This window comes from Xenopus laevis, chromosome 9_10L, assembly GCF_017654675.1.
Source record: "Xenopus laevis strain J_2021 chromosome 9_10L, Xenopus_laevis_v10.1, whole genome shotgun sequence".
NCBI lineage: Eukaryota > Metazoa > Chordata > Amphibia > Anura > Pipidae > Xenopus > Xenopus laevis.
In genome coordinates, this window is record NC_054387.1 from 55175321 (window position 1) to 55199431 (window position 24111).

Genomic DNA, 24111 nt, shown 5'->3' on the forward strand with positions numbered 1-24111 from the left:
TTTGCATGCTATATCAGCAAAAAATACGTGACCTATAGGTATCGTTTAATGTACGTTACGATTTTGTGTCAATATCATTTTAAGTATAAACAGTTCTATGAGTTCTAGAGCTATGTAGTAACATCATATACATTTGTGATGCATTTTATTGTGGCTCAATAATTTCACTAAAAATTATTGAAAGAAAGGAAATCAGTTTTTATTCAGATTCGGACTCACAAAAGCCATTTCCCACCAATATGAAATAGACAAACAAAATAGACCCCTTACCTGGATTTTATATTCCAGCTCCCATATCTGCATTTTATTGGCTCACTCCTGTACCTGGATGTTATATTCCCACTCCCATACCTGGATATAATTGGACCACTCCCTTTCCTGGATTTGATATCCCCACTAACATACCTGCATTTTATTGGCTCACCTCCTTACCTGGAAACCTGCAAATGGTTTAAAGATGTGCAGTATTATTTATTCTGACATGGAGGCTAAATTACTGAAATTTGGAGGATGAAGAGCATTTGGAGAGGGGAACATGTTGTTGGATTAGGGATGACAAAAGAGATTTGGGTTAAACTTTGTCAGTTTAGGGGAGAGAGAAAATATTTGGGATGTAACAGGTTATCACATTAGGAGAGAGAAGTCATTTGGGGTGTGACAGATTAGCAGATTGGGAAAAACAAGAGATTCAGGATGTGACAAATTGTCAGATTAGGGTAGAGTAGAGAGTCAGGACAGAGAACAAGACAGATTAGGGTAAAGAAAAGACATTTGAGATGTGAAATCTTGTCAGAAAAGGGAAAAGGGGAAAGAGAAGAGATTTGGGGTGTGACAGGGTCAGACTAGAAAAGAGTCAGAGTGAAGGGATTTAGGATAAAGATTATCAGATTAGGTCGAAGAGGCGATTTGGGTACTGAGCGTTAGGTTATTTGTAGAGGCTGCAGGGACGATGAGGGTGGCATAGCGGGGCCTGGGGGGGGGGTTGAAAAGAGAGAGAAAAGATTTTGGGGAGTGTGAGGAGCCGCCCATCGCCCGGTGACGCTCCAGGGGGCGGAGTCTCGGCGCTGTAGTGACAGGGGAGACTCAGAGCGCAGAGACTTCGCGAAGGATCAGGGGGCTCGGGGGGCTCAGGATGGGTCAGTAGCCGCTGGACAGGATGTTCGTTCCGCTCTTGTGGGCAGCTGTCTGCGGGGGGCTCCTGATGGGCGCAGGTACCAGGGGCTCCTCTGTCACAACCCTCACCCCGTGTATCACTGTCAGACCCCCCAAACCTCTCTCCCCCGTGTCTCGTGTCCGTCCCTCCTGTTCTCCCCTACCCAGTGTCTCACTACCCTCCACCCCATCCTCCCGCTCTCCCTACTGTCTCCCTGTCACCCACCTGTGTCTCCCCGAGTAGCCTCTCGCCACCAACTCGCTCACTTACTGCAGCCCGATGTCTCTTCCCACTCGCTTGCGGCTCCCTCTCCCCGGCGCCTCTCACTCTCCTTTCTCCGAGTTCATTCCCCGAACCCCATTTCCCTCCCGATCCCCTCTGTCTTTTCCCGTCTGTCCTTTGGTTACTTTCTCTCATTTCTCTTTCTTCTCTCTCCCCCTATTTCTGTTTCTCTTGCCTCTTCTGTATCATTTCTCCCTCTCCTTTTCTCCTATTCCTCTCTCTTCCTCCTTCTCTCCTATCTCTTTTCTCTTCTGTATCTCTTGCCCCTTCTATAAAATGTCTCTCTTTCTCTCCTATTTCTCCCTCACACATTTACAGGATCGTCTTCTGTTTCTTTTCTGTCTGTTCCATATGTCTGCTCCTCTTTTTCTCTCTCCCCCATCTCCCAACACCCCCTATTTGTCTATCTGCCTCCAAGTTACTTTTCTTCTCATCTTCAGCCTCATCCCTTTCTCATTTCACTCTCTCTCTCTGCCATCACTTTCTGTCCTTTTTTTTAGATGCCCCTTTCTCTCTTTTACATTTCACTCCCTATCTCTCACCAACTTCTCTCTCTGTTTCTCATTCTGACAGTCTGTATGTCTATATCTTTTGACCTCTCTCTCTGTTCATTGAGTCTGCCTCTGTTCCATTATGGAGAGCCCCCAGTGCACAACTTAGTTCAGCCCCCCTTCCATTTCAACCCTAAACTCCAACAATACACACAGTATTAGGGAGAGTTCACTTCTCACTTGCTCTTTTTTCTTATGTGGTGATTCACATGTAGGGCCTGAGTGACCCAAACAATTGTATTTATTTCAATAAATAGAGTACTTCGGCACATGAGGGCCACTCCTTCAACTTCCACTTAGAAGCACCTAGAAGCTTGAGGCAAGTGTGAGGTGTTAGTAGGAAGGTGCATCTATACACTATTGCTGTACAGAGACACATCTCTGCTGACTGCCCCCTGCCCACAAGTTTCATTCTTCTCTGTCTCCCCTTGAATCATGTACATTCCATTTATTTGTGTTATTCATCCACCCCCCCACTAATTCCAGTCTGTAACCCAACTGTTGTTCTCCCTCTTTTTGTCCTTATTCGCATATTTCCCTATTTCCACTCTCTATCACCTTTGTAACCCTAGGGCGTGTCTCTGCTCCTCTTGTTACTTACATTCCACCTTTCCACTTTGGGGCATAGTGATGCATTATGGGGTGTGCTGGAAATGGAATACATTGATTTGCAATGATTAATTATTGGGTATGTTGGAGATGGAATACGCTGGGATTTTTGGGGGGCTGTTGATGAAATACAGTGGGGGTACAGCAAGTTTGGGGTATTGTAATGGATTATGGGAGATGTTAGAGAGGGAATACAGTTGACAGGGTGAGACTACAGCCACTTTTGGGTACAACAATGGATTATCAGGGCTGCTGGGGATGAAATAATTTGGGAGTCTGAGTGGTAAACACAATCTGGGGTACAGTCATTTATTATAGGGGAATGATGGAGATGCAATACATTGGACGGGATGGAGTGACATCCAGTTTATGGTACAGTAATGGATTTTGATTTGGAGGAGGTGTAATAGTAATACTAAGCCACCTGCTGGCAGCGCTGCTTCAGTTCCATAAGTGGGTATCAGGAAAAATTGCTATTCATACACTGATTTTGAATTTTCTTAGTTTTAGTGAGAGAGCTGAGCAGCCAATCAGATGAAAGGAAAGAAAATTAAGGAAAAGGGGATGCGAGGGGACAATCGCAGTAAGTGTGGAGTGAAAATACATTTATCATTTGTGTGTGTTAGTGCCAAATGGTGTGTGTGTGTTAGTTCCACATGGTGTGTGTGTGTTAGTTCCACATGGTGTGTGAGTGTGTTAGTGTCACATGATGTTTGTGTCAGTGGCACATGTTGTGTGTGTGTCACAGTGGATGACAGTGCAAGGCTGGCTTCCCATGGTAGGGTTTTATATAAAAAGGACATGCAATGAGAACCCTAAAGTCTGAAACTTAGGAGTATAGGACATAACCGTGGGGTACTTGGGCAGCATTTTACTAACTTATAGGAACAGGTCTTCCGTATTATGGGTGCATGACCAGATCTATAGACAATTCGGTGGCATTGTGCATAGAATACAGCACTGTCCCCCTTCCATGTGCTTCTTCCCTCTTCTCCTGCTCTTTTCATTCCATTGCTCCCTCACTATTGTTTCTTCCCTTTCAGCAATACCATTTATTGCCCCGGACCTCTCTAAAGACCCCTGAGCCCTGTTCTCTCTCTTTCCTGCAGGGTTTGCTCTGCAGATCCAGTGCTACCAGTGTGAAGAATTTCAGTTGGATGACTGCTCTTCCCCAGAATTCATTGTCAACTGCACAGTCAATGTCCAGGACACTTGTCAGAAGGAAGTGATGGAGAACAGTCACGGTAAGGGGCATTAGGGCAGGTTGGTGGCAATGGTCCATTTCTAGATTAGCTTAGATTTCTCCCTGCAGAAGGGGAATGGGTGGTGGTGGGGGCAGGTTGGTGATGTGGGTGAGCTCTGGGTGCCTCTCAATCTGTTGTTTTATAGTTGTCTTTCTGCTTGGGCCAGACTCTGAAGGTCATTAGGGCAAAACTGATAAATATTCCACTGGTATTTATGAGGAGTTGGGCAGCTAGGCTGAATATAAATAAAAGGCAAGTAGAAGCAGTGTGAGATGAATAAGGGACCAGAACTTGGAGGTTTCTGGAGGGTCACTGCTAGATATTTTAACTTCAGAGTAAAGGGCATGTGAAGTGTGGAATAGGCAGAATTTGCTTCAGTTTCTTCGGGAAAGAAAATAGCTTATTCTACACAGACAGGTATACGTGTAATGTTGAATTTATTCACCTTACTGTGAGGTGCCATACTAATTCCCAATAACCAGATAATGTATAAATCCTAGATTCCAATCAACTGGAACAGGGCTTCACTTTAGACTAGAGGAAAATAATCCTCTTTGAAGCAGTGTTGTTGGTTCTTCACAGTGAGGACAGAGAGGTTGGGGAATGACCTGCAAGATGATGGCCGATCTACTGTACAAGCATGGACAAGCATACTATCATAGGCTATTGTGATACTAAAATCTAAAGTTAGTATAGATATTGGTATATATAGTTTATGTGAGGGTATGGAGGGGTGTGTTTATGGATGCTGGCTTTTCATTTGGAGGGGTTAAACTTGATGGACTTTGTCTTTTTTCAAACCAACTTAACTATGTAACTATCAGGCAAATATGACACTGACTTGCCAAGAAGTGTTGAATCAAGTATCTAAATGTACTCAATGAGATAAATTGCACATGATGGGTCTCATTTACTTATACTACGTGCAACGGGGGAGGGGTGAATTTTGCCCTCTAAAACACAAAGTGCTCATACTTGATTGCCTTTTATCTGTACTATGATAATGTGACAGTTTACGATTAATTTCAATGGTGATGTAGCAGAGAAAGGTTAGATTGAGATTTCTTTTCCCCAGTTGGGCCAAACAGTTGTGAAGTAATGCCTTCCTATTTATTTTCCTTCTGGTGTTCTGCCATAAGAACAAGGGCCCATTTATTAACTTTTACTTCTATTTAATTTCCTCTATTTTTCTTGTATTTCTTTGGCTATTTTTCTCTGCTCTCATTCTTTGTCTCTTGGCCTCTTCCCCCTGTCATTTATACTTCTAAATGGTTTCCAATGGTTAAAAAGATCAACAAAAGCCGTAGTTAAATATAATAATAAAAATACAGTCTTGTACATAGTGGCATTATAAGCACTCGCTAAGCCATCAAGGAGAAGGTTATAGAGTTTTACGCTAAATACGCTGAAGTAGCAGCTAATGAATGTTTAGATCAGTCTATGATTGGCTGAATGTGCTAGAGTATGTATGGACCCATTGCGCCAAATCACATCGCATACAGGGCTGATCACATTTTCTGTGGGTTCAAAATGCAGTTATTTTAAAAGGCTCTTTTATGGGGAGTGTTTGGGGGTCACTCTGGATTCCCTTCAATTAAATCTATTATTGGGCACAGATTACACATGCAAACCAAACTCCATAAGCACCAACTGGGGGAAAATGGACCCGATTTTTTCTGCCTCCTCCTGTATTACTTCTAGTTGGCCGCCATGCCAGAATGCAGACACCCATATTTAGTATTAATAACCGGAAAGGTGACGCTCGTTATGTTCTTCTTCCCTTGTAACTAAATGTGCCCGGCGCTTTCTCCGCCACTCTCAGGCTAATAGGGACTGTCTTTATCTTAAAGATGATTTCATTTCAGATGGAAAATTTTCCTGCCACGAAATATTATATATTGTGAACCCTGGCATCTGTACAGCCCAAGGTAATAATGACCTCAATCAGAAAACTTCAGGGATAAAATGTGTGAGTCGGAATTTAATCCCTTCCCCGGCGGCGAGACCGTTGGGTGACTCTGTGAAATGTGCTCTGCTGCCTGCGCTCCCCTCCGCTCTCTGCTTTTACTCACAATGAAAGTTAAACAGCTGCTCCCGAGATCAGGGATTGTGCGTGGTAAGAGGAAACGTTCAGTACTTTTTTGTTTTTTGAAACAAGTCAACTGGGGGGTAATTGTTAAACCTATTAAGAATAACGGGGGCACAGTAGTAGCTGCCTCCTACACCCCCTTGGGTGAAAATCTGCACAAATTACACACTAATGTAAACATAGCTGTGAATTAATCCTCCATTCTGCCAAATCTTGGTATCATTTACCTTAAACAGTGAGATGCATTTGTATGCAGAGAGTTTCCACCCTGTCTCTTGCTCTGTACGTCTTCATCGTTTGGATTTCTGTGTTAGGAGAACGGGCACGTCTTACTACAATGGGAGTCTCAGATCTGCCATCCAGCCTGGAGGCCACGAGGACCTCAATCCCTCAAATTTACCCAGGCACTTATTTTGTACAGATATGGGTATTTCTAAGTCACTCTTAGGCCCAGATTTCCTACATGATCGCCCCTAGGCCTTGAGGTCCTAGCTCCCTTCTGCTGACCTTCACACGAGCAACCCCATGCCCCACTCAAGCGCATGTGCCAGAGCACTCGGGAGCAGTGTCGGACTGGCCCACAGGGATAGCAGGAAAACTCCCGGTGGGCCAAGGTGTCAGTGGGCCCTCATGCTGCTTAACTTTTGGCCTATTTCATGGCCATTCCCTATTTCTATGACAACAAAGAGGCTAAATAGATGGAATAATTGATTATAGTGTGTAAAGAAAACAGACTAGGAGAATATAGGTTGATAGAGGAGATGAAGAATAATAGTACTAAAAGTGACCCCTGGTCTAAGGTTTTATGGTGGGCCCCTGGTCTGAGGTTTTTGGGTGGGCCCCTGGTGTCCCAGTCCGACACTGCTCGGGAGCTGTACGTACCCAGTGCGCCTTAGAATGCAGCTGGGAGGCATGTCGCCCCAAATCCGGGCCTGGTCTCTCGGAGATACTTCCTCAGCCACAAGTGTTTTAGTCAACCCCCTTAGATACAAGAATTGTCCTACAGCTCCAATAGTCACACTGAGATCATCCTCCCCTTTGTACCCAGGGCCGCCATCAGGGGGCCCGACTGTGCTGCACTTTTGGAAATAGCCAGGCCTCCCATGACAGCGCCAAAGCCATGCCGCCTCTTCCTGAAGTCCTGAACTGAATTGTCGAAGTCCCGAAGCCGCAAAAAGACCCGAAGTCACGACAAGAGCCAAACTTAAAGTCCTGAAGCCGAGAAAATACCCAAAGTCATGAAAGGAGCTGAAGTTAAAGTCCTGGAGCCAGTTCTACTGAATACCAATATATTATTTTAATACTCTATAGGCCCCTGTCACCAATGTTTTTTTGAAAAATATATTCTCGGACCCCAATGTTATATTTAACTTGTAAGGGAGGCCCTGGGGCAAATGTTTTTTTTTAACCTAAAGGGGGCCCTGACCACCAATGATTTTAAAAAAACGTTTATGGTGTGCCCTGGCCCCACAGATTTTTTTCTAAAAAGGAATCATCACGAAAATGAAAATTTAATATAAGCTTCAGTATACTGAAATAAGAAACTTTCCCTGGCGCCAATGTTTTTTTTTTTACTTTATAGGGGCCCCTGTTCATCAATTATTTTTTTAACTTGTAGTTTTTTTAAAAAAAAACTTTTATGGTGGGCCCTGGCCCCAAAGTTTTTTTCTAAAAGGAAACTATCACGAAAATGTAAATTTAATATAAGCTTCAGTATACTGAAATAAGAAACTTTCTAAATATAATCAATTAGAAATTATATACGGTTTCTGAAATTATCAAGTTCATCTTCACTGTTCCTGTCTCAGCATCTGTTTCTCTTCATGCTGGAGTTGGGTGTCAGATGAATGATCCAATATATCTTATAGGGGGGCTCCTTTTGCCTAGAAAATGTATTAGAGCTCACTCTATTAAAATCACCAGACGTCATGTCTCTCTACATGCAGGTTTTGTGCAAAAGGCAGTTATTTTGTTAGATTTTGTTTGTACTGGAATCAATTATTTCAATGAACTGTAATACATCTGCTTGGAAAGGAAGCCCCCCCCATAAGATATACTGGATCTAACTGTCAATGAATATCTGACACCCAACTCCTACATGAAGACAGAATGAAGAGAAACAGATGCTGAGAGAGGAATAGTGAAGACAAACTTGATTATTATGCAGTATATTTTATTGATTGTATTTACAAAGTTTCTTATTTTAGTATGATGAATCTTATATTAAATTTTCGTTTTCACAATAGTTCCCCTTTAACTTATAGGGGGACCCTGACCATCAATGGCTTTTTATAACTTGTGTGTGTGGGGGGGGTGTTACCGTTTTTAGCGCTAATGGTCTTTTAACTGTGGTGTGGCGGGATCTGCTTTCTAATGGAGGCCTTGTTTGTACCCATCATCTCCTGCTCCCCAGTATCATTCTACCCCTGCACTTACAGAGAAATTGGAGTTTCATCCTTAGCAAGCAGTGCCATCTCCTTGGCTTCCATTCTCCAGGCTGCCTGTCAGAAGCTTGCTATGGATCCCAGTGATATTGATTTGCATTTCTGACACTTCTTCAGCAGAGGTTGCTGAACTCAATAGAGGTTGTAGAAATTAATCCGGTTGACGGCACAATCCTGTAATTAGAGTTTTACTCTTCAATAGATTTGGGAGAAAAGCTATTATTTTATGTTTATGTATTCGCCGATTCCCGCCTCAGGTAAAAATGTGCTTGTGTCTTGGAGCAAAGTGAGATAACCCCTTCAAAGCTTGCGCAAATGCAAAGGCTTTGTGTTGAGATAAGGTTGATGATGTGAATCAGAAGCATAATCGATCTTCTCGCCATCCTGTACACTATGGATTAATCAGTATATAAGGGGCAGTAAAAGCCTTAGCAGATCAGCATGTAAATTCATGGAAAATGTTCTCTGTGTTCATGTTCCCCACATACACCAATTATACTAAGCAAGGTGCCATGGGGAGGGGGAATGAATATTCATTGCTGCAGACTATGGACAATAGAGCAAGAGGCAGATTACACAATTGTGATATATTATTTTGTATCAGAGTTCTGAGAATATGGCAAGCTCAGAATTCCCAGTGGTCCATGGGAGGTAGATAATTACATTTCTCAGTGCACATATTACCTCCCTGCATAATTGGCTCCTGCTAACAAAACAGTCACAACAAAGGGTGAAAGGGAGGATGTTGTATACTGGCAATCTAATTATCTACATTGCATGGACCAAACATGGAGGAGTTTCAGTTTTCCTTTTTCGCTGTTTAGCTCAAGAAATAACAAAAAACATACTTTTTTGTGATTAGAACAGTAGACATATGTAATAAAATGCAATACGTTTGCCCAGGAGCAGTAACCCATAGCAATCAATAAGATGTTTGCTTTTAAACAGGTGACCAGTAAATGCTTGGTGCTGATTGGTTGCTATGGGTTTACTGCTTTTGGGCAAATTTAGTGTCTTATAATAACTAATCCCAAAAAAAGTCTAGCACAAGCCGTATTCAGTGAACTCATTTTGCACAAAGTAGTTTACTGACCCATTAAGGATCAGCAGTTGCAAAGAGGGGCATAGTGGGCCTTTAAAGTACAAGTATGATGTTATAGTATTCATCCTGCCGCTTTTGTAGAAAAAAAGTTGTTAGGGTTTAAACAAGGTTTCCACCAAAATAGGCATATCTCATTAGACAACTTTTTTTTTCTCATTTTGGTTCTGTACATTACCACAATGAATTTTAAATGAAACAACTCAGATGCAGTTGAACTGCAGACTTTCAGCTCTAATTAAGTGGGTTAAACAAAAAGATTTCATTAAAATGTGAGGAACTAAAGCCTTTCTTTAACACAATCTCTTCATTTCAGGGGCTCAAAAGCAAGTGGGCAAATTAAAAAACAGAACCAAAATTGGAAAAAACTTATCCAAATATTTACGGACCTAACTGTAACTGATATAAACTAATATAAAAAGTAATCTGATGATCTTTTAACCATAAGGATGACTTGACAGTTGCCCCACTGGGGAATTTGACTTTCTTTGGATTTTCGCTTCCCTTTATTCATATTCCCTTGATGCCTATGATATTGGGACTACCGAGGCTTCCTTAATAGTGATGAGTGAAATTTTTCACCAAGTTTTGCCAGTAAAAATGATGATCATAGACTCTAATGGATGAAAAAAAATTGTCACGCATAAAAATTTGTTGCACAATTTGTCACGTGTCAAAAACATTTTATCACCCATAGAATTCAATGACTTCCAGACAAATATTTGCATCTTTCTGGGTTTTGATATTTTATAATATGTAATAAATACTGAGTTTTTAGGGAGCAATGTTATGTTTCTAGTTTGAGACCTCTCTGATGCATTGTATTATAAATAGTGATGGGCGAAATTGACCCGTTTCGCTTTGCTGAAAACTGGCGGAACGATGAAAATCCGCCTAAATACATTGATGTCTGCGAGCAACAAAATTTTGTCGCGCTACAATTTTTTTTGACACATGACAATTTTTTCCGCCCATTGGAGTCTATGGGCGTCATTTTCGCGTGCGAATCTTGGCTGTAAAATTTTCTCATCACTAATTATAAAGAATAATGTTTGATAAGGATATTGAAAGTCAATGAGTGGATGTGTGACCATAGAAAAGCTGCAGGGTGAGTTAAGCAGGGAACTCTGAGTATCTTTCATGCATTATAAGGAATAATGTACCCCCTACTGTAAATTATAAGGATATTAAAAGTCACTGAGTGGTTCTGTGACCATATAAAGGCACAAGGCTGCAGACTGAGTTTTACAGGGAGCAATGAGGATCACTAATGTATTATAAGGGATAATGTTCCCCCCTACTGTAAATTATAAGGATATTAGAAGTCACAGAGGGGTTCTGTGACCATATAAAGGCACAAGGCTGCAGACTGAGTTATACAGGGAACTCTGAGTATCACTCATGTATTATAAGGAATAATGTACCCCCTACTGCAGTGATCCCCAACCAGTAGCTCGCGAGCAACATGTTGCTCTCCAACCCCTTGAATGTTGCTCTCTGTGTCCTCAAAGCAGATGCTTATTTTTGAATTCCAGGCTTGGAAGCAAGTTTTAATTGCATAAAAACTAAGTATAGTACCAAGTAGAGCCTCTTGTAGGCTTCCAGTCCACATAGGGGCAACCAAATGGCCAATCACAGCCCTTATTTGGCACCCCATGGGACTATTTTATGCTTGTATTGCTCTCCATCTCTTTTTACATTTGAATGTGGCTCACGGGTAAAAAAAGGTTGGGGACCCCTGCCCTACTGTAATTTATAAGGATATTAGAAGTGACTGAGGGGTTCTGTGACCATATAAAGGCACAAGGCTGCAGACTAAGTTATACAGGGAATTCTGAGTATCACTCGTGTATTATAAGGGATATACAGTATAAGTATATTAGAAGTGACTGAGGAGTTATGTAACCATATAAAGGTACAAGGCTGCAGACTGTGTTATACAGGGCAGGGAACACTGAGTATTAGTCAGATCTCAGGTCAAGGCAGGTTTGTATTGGGCTCCCTTGCACCTGATTGCCCTGCACCTTGTGCCCCATGTAAAAAGTAACATCATTCAGGTCACTCCTATGTATGGTCACAAGTATGGCATTTTAATGGGTGTGAATCTGCGCCCACTTAGGACCACTGGGCCAAATTATTTTTAAAAAACCCTTTTGTCTCGTCATCTCATTTCCCTCAAACCATTTCTGTTCTTTCTGTTTCCAGTAATTTCACATGAATATGGTGATAATCCAAGAAGCTCTAACATTTCATTTTGAGCACAGAATTGAGACCTTGGCAGGGCAGATTTCTGTTTGTAAGAGATTGGTCCAAAATGTTTCCTTCTATTAACAACGGCTTTAAATGAATTTCATTTTTTAGATGTTTTCTCAATTATCTGTTCCCTGGGGTTCGGCCATTTATTTAAGAGCTTCTCAGTGGAAGTTTAAGTTGAAATTCATGAGCATGACTCCCTGCTCTGCCTGGAAAGAGATAACTGCAGGACAGAGCAGCTGAAATCAAGTGTGAATAAAGCAATCTCTTTACATAAACCCCTCCTTACTAAATGCTGTATTCTGAGCGTCACACCAGGGTTTATACAATCATACCTAATTCATTATCTCATCCTTCCCACAGGGCTTAAGAACGTTGGTTTAATGATGTATTTTACATGCATAATAGGTCAGTTCTTTGCCAGCAATAAATGGCGTTTGCCTATAAAATGTACTTTTCTTATGATTTTGTTACTCAGTCATATAACATATAATACATGTAACAGAACAGGATGACTACCACATCATACTGATAAAAAACAGGTACCCATGGCATTGACTCTAAAGCTCCCGCGATAATTCAAAACAAGATGTCTCCAAAATGTAGTGAGAGATTGAGCATGACATTTGTAGGATCATCTACATGTCTGTCTACTGTAGAGAACATCTGATGAAGAGCCATTGCACATCCAGGCAACATCTCAGGAGTAGTCCTTGTGCTATTGTATGTCCAGGAACAATCTCAGGGATGAGTCACAATGCTATTGTGTATCCAAGAACCATCTCCGGAGTCTCATTGCCATTGTGCAGCCTGGTCCGTGTCCACATGAAAGTTGGTGGTAGCTTCAGGATTCTCACAGTGGCCGACATTCATACTTGCACCTAAAGAAACAGGCCCATACATCATTTTGACATGAATCTTACTTTACTCCAGATTTGCCTGTTAAGATTGGAGGCCCATTGCCACCATTTGAAACAGTAATGTAACTACCCTCTGCGAAGTTGTGTAGCCAGGCCCCCCCACCCCCCTACAAAAGCAATTTTCACTGTGGATTCACTCTTTGCACGGCCCAAGGGGGTGCAGTCGCATCCCCAGTAGTTCCCCACAGATTCAAAATGTAAAAACATTTCTGATACACCCAAACCATGCCCCATTCTGACCAAACCCCAGACCAGGTGAAATACCACTGTTTCTAAATTAAGCTTCATACCTTTTCAGGTCTACAATTCAGGACTTTTGCCTTTTACTGGGCCTCAACTATCACAATTTCCCAAACTGGACCACAGCCTGTCTCTCACTGATAGCAGCCTGGTGAGGCCAGTGACTAAAGGCCTACTTTACGGAGTAATAAAAAGAACCAGATAGCATGAGCGCCGGCCAGCACTCCTCTTTCATCTGATGCTGTGTCCAAGACAATGGTGCTCATGGTCGCCATGTGGTTTCCATGGTAGTGAATGTCAGCGCTGGTGTAAAGATGTGTTGGTGGTGTTGGTGTGTGACAGTATTAAAATGTGGTTTGGCAAGAAATTTGGGTTAAATACCTGATTATAGGACTGATTCTGTGAGTTCCTGGGTATATCCTAAATTGCTATGTCTGGCTGATCTTCTGGTTCCTGACTCTCAATTTTGAATATTCTGATCACTTCCTGCCCTTACCTTTGCCCAAACTTTGACCTGAGACTCTATAAAGCCATGGATACTGCATATTCTACTTTATCTGCTTGCCAGAAATCTGCTTCCTCCTTGATTGTCACTTCAACCCTGGTAAGGGCCGAGCCTAACGTAAAGATCATGCACTTCAGTAGTGAATACTGTGGGATTTTTTCTGTTGAACCAAGAACTAGTCGACTGGGATTAAAATTTAATAAATTTTCCTACATTTTTGACCATGTTAAGGTAGCAAAAATTTCATCCAATCTGGATCTCCAAAGGACTTCCAATCTTGTCCACATCTTCCGGGGTGGGGGGGCAAATGGAAAAACAATTTTTACAATTGTGACTGCTATTATGAATATACCAGCATGCTGTTTGCTCTTTGCAATCCACTGGTTCAATGAAGTATTTCAAGATTTCATTCGAGATATCCTCCTGTTATTGTCTGTTACACTGAATCCTGACTTACCTCTCCTCTGAATAGGGAAACATTCATCATGTTCATCTTCAGTCCCATCATTCTTATACTAAGTATGGTTGTCCCCAGTCCATGATTTCCTTCCATGGTTACAGCATCTCTCCACAGTGAACTGTTATAAAATGGCATGCTCTAATGGGGGGGGGGGGGGGTGCAGTCCACCAGATTATTACCACAAACATTGCTCTTACTTAAATGGGGCTAAAATCACTGCTCTCACTGTAACAACCCTTTCCCCTCCTTAAATGAAAACTATGCCCCAAACTGAATACTCGAGCAACAGATAGTTTATATCAAAGTGGCATAAAAAAGAATCTTACCAAACTGGAATATATATTCAAGTAAATTTACATCTCGTGCTCCCTTAAGCCCCCATTTCGTGATGGTCTGTGTGCTGCCTCAGAGATCACCTGACCAGAAATACTACAACTCTAACTGTATCAGGAAGAAGTGTGGAAGCAAAAGACAGAACTCTGTCTGCTTATTGGCTCATGTGACCTAGCATTTATGGTTTGTTTGGTATGTTTCTGTGCACTGTGAATCATACGATCCCAGGGGACGGCCCTTATTTTTTAAAATGGCAGTTTTCTATTTATGATTACTCAATGGCATATACTACTAAAGAAGTATATTATTTTGAAAATGGTTTATTTACATGAAGCAGGGTTTTACACATGAGCTGTTTTATGTAATATCTTTTTATACATTTTTCGGGGGTATAGTTTTCCTTTAACATAGGATGTCTTTTCATCTAATCTGAGGATATATTTATAATATATATATATATATATATATATATATATATATATATATATATATATATTAATAATTATACCCCCTTAACAAGCTTCTTTTCCAGTGTAACTAATTCCAATTTGGCCAGCCTTTCCCCATGACTGCTCCATTTTATTCCCTTTTATCAGCTTAGTTGCTATTCTCTGTGCTTTCTCTACTTCATTACATAACTGCCTCTTCTCCAGTCTTTCCTCATAATTGAGCCCTTCCATTCCCTTTATCAGCTTAGTTGCTTTTCTCTGTACTTTCTCCTTTCATTGCTGCCCATATATATTTATATATATATATATATATATATATATATATATATATATATATATATATATATATATATATATACACACATAGTGATCATATCCCCCATAACTGCCTCTTCTCCAGAGTAACCAATCCCAACTTGGCCAGTCTTTACTTTATAACAGATTTTTTTAGTTCACTGGAATAGGGATCCGGGCTTAAGGCATGTCAATATAGTCCAACCGAAACACCTTTCACTTGCTTTTCATAATTATAAAACAAATGTGATAATCTGAATTTCTAACACAATCATTGTATATGATGCTTCCCTAATTGTCACCCTCCTGGTACTCTCCTCAGCAGAGGGCCTCCTGGACTGTGGGTGTCTTATATATACAAAGGTTTCCTGTGGAAAACAAATGTATAAGCACAACAGAGTGGGACAAGCTGTGGTGTCCACTCTTTTTAGGTTCCAGTTCTACAGTTAGACACTCCATGTTCTGAAATATTATGGGTAGACTATTTAAACTTGAGTTTCTGTCTGGCTGAATAACTTGGAAGCTGGGACTGTCACTGTAAGTGACTGTTACATCAACTTTATTCTAAGAAAATGCAAATATATGGATTGGTTATAGTGGGTGTTGTCTCCCCACACTTTACTGGTGCCTCTGATTTATAGGGGCAAATTCACTAAGATTCGTAGTTGCGCCAGGCGTAACTTCGCCGCACTTCGTCGCACTTCGCCGCACTTTCGCCACACTTCGCCAGGCGTAGTTTCGCCAGCGCTTCGCAAATTCACTAAAATCCAAAGTTGTGCTCAGGGGTAGCGTAAGGTTGCGAAGTTGCGATAGCGTTGATTCTCTAAGCGAAGCTACGATAGCGATGGTTAATTTGCATACGGCGCCAAATTCAAATTTCAATGGAGGAATACGTATCAGCACTACAAATGCCTGGGAAACCTTCAAAACATCAAATAAAAATTTTATTTTGCCCTACACATGTGCCCACTGTATAGGTAAGTTGCCATGAGTCAGGAAATGTAGGGGGGGAAGGTTGGGAGCCCCAAAAAAATTTTTCGATCTTTTTCAGCCTATCACCCATAATGTAGAAAACACGCCAGCGTTTTTTGGGACTTAGAAAAATTTTTGACTTTTTTTGAAGCAATCCCTATCTACTCTATTGCGCTTCGCCTGGTCTGAGGTGGCGAAGGAAGTCTAGCGTAAAAGGTAGCGTTCAGTACACTGCACGCGTTAGTGAATTTGCGTAGTTACGTCCGTAGCGAAACTTCGCCAGGCGTAAGGGTGCGAAGTAACACTAGCGAATCGACGCCAGCGTTCGTTAGTGAATTTGCGCAGTAACGAAAATGCCAAACGCTAGCGAAGTAACGCTAGCGTTCGGCGCTTCGGCGCTTAGTGAATTTGCCCCATAGAGAGATTGTGATGAGGTGTGACTGAGCTACATGGTGTCTCAGTAATTGTTTTATTTGTTGTTTGACAAAGGCATTGTTGCTAATACAATCCTGGTTGTGCGGTTACCCTTCTGTTTGTTTATTCATCCCATGAATTTCCTATCCCATTTATCCTGTCTACTCCTTTCCAGAGTCCCTCGAGTGGAACATTCCTTGCCCTCCTGCATGTCCTACAGGAAGAATCCTTGTCCCTCAAGGGCCCGTTCCTTCAGGGTAGCCTACTGCTACTGGTGCTGTCAGGCTTTTCATATCCACGTATTTAAAGTAAAAATGCCATCTTCCTGGATCTGAATAAAGCCAAGGGTTGTCCATTCCTGGTATTAAATACATACTTCTGTCCTGTGACTCTCCATTACCAAAATCTACTCTTCATTCCCTTCCTGCTGCTTTTTATTTCCCTGTATTATTATCCAGTAAATTAAACCCAGAGATAGAATTTGTTGTGCTTATGGTGATAAAACTGCTGTTAGATATCAGTTCAGCTGACGATGTTTCTAAAAACCAAAGATCTCAAAAGAAAAGAGGTTTCCAAAGCGTGAAAGCAATTTGATGCGAGGCTGCTGCTGATGGAGGTTGGTGATTTACACTTCTAAGTGATCCAGCCTGGATGGGCTTGGGGGGACCGGCGCCTGCAGCTGCTGATAAACAAACTTGCCAGTGAATTGGAGACTTATAGGATGTGTCATTAATTTTCACTCTGCAATAAACTTGACTGTGGATATATTGCAGTGCCTGGCCCGCAGGGCATGTTCTCTTATTAATAAATTGCTTCCAATCTTTCACCTGCCCACAATACTTTAAGCCAAGCAGCAGATAAACTGAATTACGTGTATTAAATATGGATAAACAGTGGCTGTTATATAATAAATGGCGCATATGTGGCCAGTAAAGTACTGAAGTGATGGCTCGTTTGGGCTTGGAGACTTCTGCCCCCAGTAAGGATATGATAAAGGCTTCTTTTATTAGAAGCAAGTCAAGATGTGTGGTCAGGTCACTTTCATTCATCACTGGATCTGGACAATCATTTTTGTTGTTGTTCATTTTCTGAATAAGGAACCGGCCTCTGAGTCCAGACAGTGCGGCGGAGAATTCTCCGATCACTTGACTGGAAATATAATGTTTTATCTACAGAACTAAACCTCCCAAAGGGAAAGCCCCAGATAGTGTTTTTTCAATTTCCGTTTCCATTGATTTTGCCAGATTTTTTGGAACAGAATTTATCGTCTATATAGCGTTTTTTTTAGTTCATCAGCTTCTGACTGTGAATTCACAGAAACAGGTGTAAAGCAGTAATTATTATGTAAAAAAATGACAGAAACTCCACCAAACTGTACTGAAATGATAAATTTGCCAGATCCTAAACCTAAACTCCAGGGTTATATGTGTGTGTTTGGTACAGGAAGATAACTACAATCTCAGCCATAAAGCAGGGCAGGACTGCTGCTTACATGGGGTAGGATCTATGCCCCCTGGAACTAATGTTCTTTTATTATGATTACTAGAATCACATTTATTGCAGAGACAGTAACAGAAGACTGCACCTTTGTTGCATGGGACATTAACTGATATTGCTTTCAGATTGAGAAAATATCCCTGGGGTTATCCTCCAAGATAAATGTAATATTTAACAATTATTTAAAGAAAGAGACTGTGTATCAAGGTGATGTAAGAGTTTCCTAAATGTATTCTGGTGTTTCATTTGTTCCATGTCTGTATCCATTTGAAGTCTAATTGGTTGGTGTCTGAGTTACAGGGGGATAATCTGGGTTTAGAGGAAGGCTGTGCAGAACTGACAGCTTCACATTAAATTGCAGTTGTTTAACATGCTTCAGTCACAAAACTGATTCAAGTCCCAGTAATTTCAGAAATCCGGTTGGCTTACATGGAGCTATAGATGTGTATCTGTTCGTTTCCAATTACAGAGAAATATGAGAAGGATTCGACCCAAGCCACATGCAGGCAGAACAGGTTAGAAATGTGCCTCTTAAAGGACCAGTAACAGCAAAAAACGTGAACAATATATATATCTATATATCTATTGATCCAGACCCTGCAACTAAACGATTTTTGTCAACAAATATTTTATTATAAATTGAAAAGGTATTTATTATATACCCACCAGAGAACCTCACCCTACATACATAAAATACCATAAACCCCAAGTGCACCCCTAGCTACCCTGTGCACCTTATATTATGAACATGGATTAGCAGAACATCTCAAAGTGAAGGTTTCAGTCCTTTAAAAACGCACTAAGCATATTAGAGTGGCAATTTTAAGGTCCTCGGATACCACCCTTGGCTATAATTTGCAGAGACATTATTATTGCAGAGTCATTAAGATCTCTGCAATAATAGGGAATGATCATATTAACCCCAGGCATACCTATAGAGACACTGCAGAAATTGGGTAATGAGAATAATAACTCCAGACCTGCCAGTAAGTTCATTGCAGAAATAGGTAATGAGTATATGAAGTCTAGACCTGCTAGTAAGATCACTGCAGAAAATGGGTAATGAGCGTATTAACTCCAGGCATGCCATTATGGTCACTGCAGAAAATAGGTAATGAGCATATAAATCTAGACCTGATAGTAAGGTTGCTGCAGAAAATGGGTAATGAGCATATTAACGCTAGACGTGCCAGTATGATCACTGCAGAAAATGGTTAATGAGCATATTTAATCTAGACCTGCAAGTTAGATCACTAAAGAAAATAGGCAATGAGCATATTTACCCCAGACCTGCATCTAAGATCACTGCAGAAAATGGTTAATGCACATATTAACCCCAGACCAGATGCATGATCTCTGCATAAAAAGGTTAATAAGCATATTTAACCCAGACATGCAAGAAAGATCACTGCAGAATATGGATTTAAGAAGCATTACCTGATTTACCAGTTGCACAAGGCTACCAACTTCTGCTTCTTGCTCCCATGCTGCTTCTTTGCCTCTCTCTACTTTACTGAAACTCTGGCAACTCCTCTCCTTCTAAGAAAATATAAAAAGTTGCCGTTTTCTTCGTAGTGTTGGAAAACTGATGGTGGCTTATGGCAGCAGCCCTACAGAACTGGGTCCCAACAGGATATTGGCGGGCCAGTATCTATGAAACAAACACACTACTTTTACCGGCGCAGGACAATTTAAGTACTCTACAATTTAATTTTTAGGTGTTGCTGTTTCTGTAATGTGGAATTACCACCTAAAATCTCGTGTTACATATTGGTGATATGGGAGCCTCCTTTTTCAATAGCTGAATATCGATCCTTCTAGTTCACCCAATAGATATTAGATATCCTCCTGGGTCACATAAAAAATGGTTAGTGACCTATTGGATCACTCCAGTAGTTGGTTAGAGACCATTCTTGCAGGGCAGGCATGAGATCTGCTACTCCTGGGTTTATGATAACTATAGGTAGAGCATTTGGGCAATTTGTGACAATTTGTAGCTACTGTTTATTTTACCAGGAGCTTCAGACAATAGAGGCAATGACCCTATGGAGGCCCCAGATGCATCATGTTTGTATTCATTTTATGAGTAGAGTGGTGCAGGATGGCAAGGGAGGGCACATCTGAAGCATTGGCAAGGTTGTTCCTCACAAGCAATCATAGTGATACTGTTTCCTGACCAACTGGAATAAATTTTTTATGATGCTCCAAACCTGCCTGCCCCTTCCCATTCACCCACATTCCCCTGATGTTCTTGTTCTCCTATCCCTGGTACAAGCATTTAGTGCCCAATGACTGCTGATGGTTAAGGAGGCAGTGGGCAGTGTACACAAGATATTGGGCACATGCTCCAGTTTTTAAAGCAAACAACCAGTCCTGGTATCAGGCAGGGGCATAGCTGCTAAAATACAGTTATTGTGAATTGGCAGCTAAATGTCAGCTCAGCAGTAAGAGACAGTTGGGGACAAAAGTACCAGTGGGAATTCTTCTATGGAATACCCACAGCACCCACGTATATGCTTGTAATTCCAGAAATACTCCATAATGGGCCCTGATCCCACTGCAGGGGAATGGGTGATTTAAACGCAACTCCTGCCACCCGCTCCCCCAAGCATCTTATCTGTTTCATTCCAAAGTACGAGGAGTCACCTTTCTATTTGATAAAGTGCACCTCTGAAGCTTCTGCAACGTGAACAGACGGTGCCATGATACACTTTCCCGTGTAAAATAATGCAGCCAGTGAGATGAGCTGCTCTCTCCTCCATCAAATGAAAATTTACCTTTAGTATCTTAAAGACAGACCCAGTCTAAGCAACATTTCACTTGCTCCTCATTATTTATTCTGTTTGGTTTTTTTTACTTATTCGTCGTTCGCAACTCCCTCACTGGGAAGCTTCAATGTCATTCTTATTCTTCTTTCTTACTGCGTATGTTTCTGTTGGGGCTCTCTCCTATTTATATTCCATTCTAAACTCCTAACTGCCGCAAGGGTAACTAAGCTCAGCAACCAGAGAGCTGTTACAGTTCCAAAACCGAGAAATAAAAAAAATATAATTTCAAAACCTTATAAAATGAAGATTAATTTTATATCTCCTTGCAATATCACTGTCTACATCATACTAGTAACCATTTCTAAGGTGAACTACATCTTTAACCCCCCACTTAACCCTTGCTGTTTCCTCAGTGTAGTGATGGGGAAGGGGAAAGATCTGTGTGTTATAGATAATAGAAAGTATGTATATTTTGTAGGGATGCACTGAATCCAGGTTTGGCCTTTATCGTCAGGATTCAGATTCAGCCAAATCCAAGTGCCTGGCCAAACCAAGTCCTTAAATCAAGTGACTTTTTATCACACAAACAAGAAATTTGAAGTTGCTATGCATGTGGGACTAGTCCGACAATATAGTGGATTTGGTGCATCCCTAATATTTTGTATTTGCCTGAAGTTTGCTTGAGTGTCAGAGTGGGGGGTTCTCTCTCCAAAACAAATTTCTTTTATATATCCACCTTATGCTTTTCTATCAGTCACTCTGTGTTATACCAGTGGTTCAGGCTCCAGTGCTGAACAATTGTCTGTGCTTTGCATGTTATACAGATAGCTTGAATCCATCTAATTCCTTCTTGTCTATGTGCGCAAAAAAATTATTTTGTGTGCACATTTTAAACTTGTGAACTTTTAAAAAATGCGTGCACAGGTCAGAATTAATACAAATTTTAGTGTTTTCACACAAAATTCTTTGTGCGCACCACAATTTGTTGTGGGTGCTGCCTCAAATTTTGTCTGAGCGCACACCTTAGAGGGAACATTTCTAGAATCTCTGCCATAAAGCAGGGCAGGACTGCTGCTTACATTGGGTATTCAGGGTCGGACTGTGGGGGCCGGGTCCCACCGGGACTGCTGTCCGAGGGCCCCCCTCTGGCCCCCGCTCCCCTACTGTGACGCGTGAGCCACTCGCCACGCATGCGCCAAATGTGCTGCGTGGCGCAGAAAAAAATAATTTTTTTAGACAATCCCAATATTGGGAGAGGGAGTCTGGCCCACCAAGTTTTTACCTGGTGTCCTGCCGGGCCAGTCCGACACTGTGGGTATTAGATAGGATCTGTACCACTGTGACAGACTGCTCTGTTATACAGATAGCTAGAATATCCGCCATAAAGCAGGACAGCACTGCTGCTTACAATGGGTATCCGATAGGGTCTGTACCACTGTGATAGAATACTCTGTTATTCAAATAGCTAGAATCTCAGCCATAAAGCAGTGCAGGACTGCTGCTTACTATTTGTATCATATAGTATCTGTGCCACTGTGACAGAATGCTTTGGTATAACGGGAAGATCAGAGCCAGTGCCCCTGGACTGCAGGATCAATTACTCATTTTCTGCTCATTAACATTTACTGCGCTGCTGCTTGTTGAAGCCTGGGGCTGATCTGGTGAGAGAGATAAGGAAGATTAGCCGAAAAAGTAAATATATGGAACCTGTAAACCATAAATATATACAATACAAAGAAGAAAAATCATAAAATAACAGATTGTGAATAAATGATAAAAGCTAGTTTAATAAGGATACAATTTTCAGCCTGAAATATCATGTTTATAAGCACTGCATCCTTAATGCTTGATATTGAGGGGAGTCCACTGCATACGGGGGTTGTTTAGCATGAGTCTAGGTTTTTATAATTTCACATGAGGCTGGAATTCAGGTGCTCTACATTCTGCATGGGGGGTTATTAAAGTTGTAGAGTTTTCACGGGGTCTAGTAACCCATAGCAACCATCATATGTTTGCTTTTGAACTAGAGCAGCCTGCTGATTGGTTACTAGTGGGTTACTAGACCTGGTGAAGCTTCCAAGTTGTTAATGATAATATAACCAAGGGATGTGGGACATACAGTTTGGATTGTTAGCTCCATGGCTCCAGTAACCTGTCTGTATGACTTGTTTTGCAGGGATATTGTACCGCAAGTCCTGTGCCTCGTCTGGTGCCTGCCTCATCGCCTCTGCCGGTTACCAATCATTCTGCACCCCGGGCAAAGGGAACTCTGTGTGTATCAGCTGCTGTAACACGCCTCTCTGCAATGGGCCCCGGACAAAGAAGAAGGGCAATACTGCAGCCGCTTTGCAGGGGCATGTTTGGGCCACGCCTGTGTTACTAATGGTGGCCCTGGGGACCGTACAGCTCTAAAGTACATGGCACTTTTTTTTTTAGGAATCCTGCTTTCTGGTAGCTGTTTGCAATTTCTTTCCAAAGCAATGACAAGTCACCAGAAATATATATATGTAAATATATATATATATTTATGTGTTATAGAAAGAGAGACATTTTTAAAATCTTTATTTCTTTTTGGGGGTTCAGTGAAACCTTTTTTATTTGAACTCAGCACTTCCATAAAGGGCCCTGTGTCTGTGCGCACCCTGGTAGCATATTAAACAAGCACATCACAAACTGATGATTCTGCTCTTCTCTTGCATTATGGTTCCCTGTGTATTTTATTGGTATTATTTGAGCTCAGATTTCACTTTCACACAGACCATTTGGTCTTGATGTTTTACTGCCGCTACTTTCTACCTTCATTTCCTTTTCTGTCCAACTGGCTTCCTGGCTACTTAGTGGCATGTCAGAGGCACCGGCAGCTTGGAAATTATTAAATGTCTTTTCTTTAGTCTTCCTTCCAGAGAGGCTCCCTCTTATAGACATGAGGATGAGGGGGCGCTTTGAGCTGGCGTTGTTCTTGGCTGAGATTTGCTGGGCTCTCAGAAGCCTTTCCTTGTTGACATGTTCAATGGTGAGGTGGCAACGCAGGACTTGTAGGAAGACGGCTCGGAACTGCTTAGAAGAGATGTTATATAAAAGGGGGTTGACCACAGAGCTCAGGTAGAAGAAGGTATCTGCTACAGGGAGTAGTGTCATGTAGATGTGGAAGTACTTGACAGACCATTCGTATTTTGGAGTGCTGGCTGCCATGATGCGGAGGACTTGGTTAGGCATCCAGCAGAGGGCAAGTGTCCCGACAATGAGACCTGTAAGAAAAGAGAAAGGGAGACTGTGAGAGGCCGAAGGTCCATTCAAAACATGACAAAAGGTAAAACAAGAAGGAGCTGTAGGAAATAGACATGGCACATGTTATATGAAACAGGACCATTATACTCATGCACCAGCCCTGCCCAACCTTCTACATACAGTGAGCTGCTTACTACCCATATGTCAGGGAGAGATTATTCTGATAAAGCTACAGAGAAGTCAGAATTGCCCTTGGGCAGGCTGGGGCAGTAACAATATCTTGGCCACACCCAGGTCTGTACTGGGA

General features: G+C 41.6%; 2 protein-coding genes across 4 annotated transcripts in view; one reads left to right on the forward strand and one right to left on the reverse strand.

The window, feature by feature from the left end:
- The first annotated feature begins 1029 nt into the window (after positions 1-1029).
- Positions 1030-23274, forward strand: LOC108701230 (ly6/PLAUR domain-containing protein 1). 3 transcript variants are annotated; one of them, XM_041576380.1, is made up of 4 exons: positions 1030-1211; positions 3100-3178; positions 3705-3839; positions 22753-23274. In XM_041576380.1, the coding sequence occupies exons 2-4, from the start codon at positions 3130-3132 to the stop codon at positions 22986-22988; spliced, it is 420 nt and encodes a 139-aa protein (XP_041432314.1). In that variant the 5' UTR covers positions 1030-1211; positions 3100-3129; the 3' UTR covers positions 22989-23274. The 3 variants fall into 3 exon arrangements, with proteins under 3 accessions (XP_041432314.1, XP_018091066.1, XP_041432315.1); XM_018235577.2 differs by lacking the exon at positions 3100-3178 and having other exon boundaries at positions 1031-1211; XM_041576381.1 differs by lacking the exon at positions 3100-3178 and having other exon boundaries at positions 1055-1136.
- LOC108701229 (G-protein coupled receptor 39) overlaps positions 23226-24111 on the reverse strand; it is a 48242-nt gene continuing 47356 nt past the window's right edge. Inside the window, exon 3 of the mRNA XM_041576379.1 lies at positions 23226-23824. Coding sequence (XP_041432313.1) covers positions 23313-23824 — 512 coding nt within the window. The 3' untranslated portion in view covers positions 23226-23312. The remainder of the gene's footprint in view (positions 23825-24111) is intronic.

Excerpts from the sequence above, each read along its gene's own strand:
- LOC108701230 (XM_018235577.2), top strand. The coding sequence starts at position 1,157 with ATGTTCGTTCCGCTCTTGTGGGCAGCTGTCTGCGGGGGGCTCCTGATG. Across the intron at positions 1,212-3,704 it reads GGGGCTCCTGATGGGCGCAG|GGTTTGCTCTGCAGATCCAG; the intron begins GTACCAGGGGCT and ends TCTTTCCTGCAG. Across the intron at positions 3,840-22,752 it reads AGTGATGGAGAACAGTCACG|GGATATTGTACCGCAAGTCC; the intron begins GTAAGGGGCATT and ends CTTGTTTTGCAG.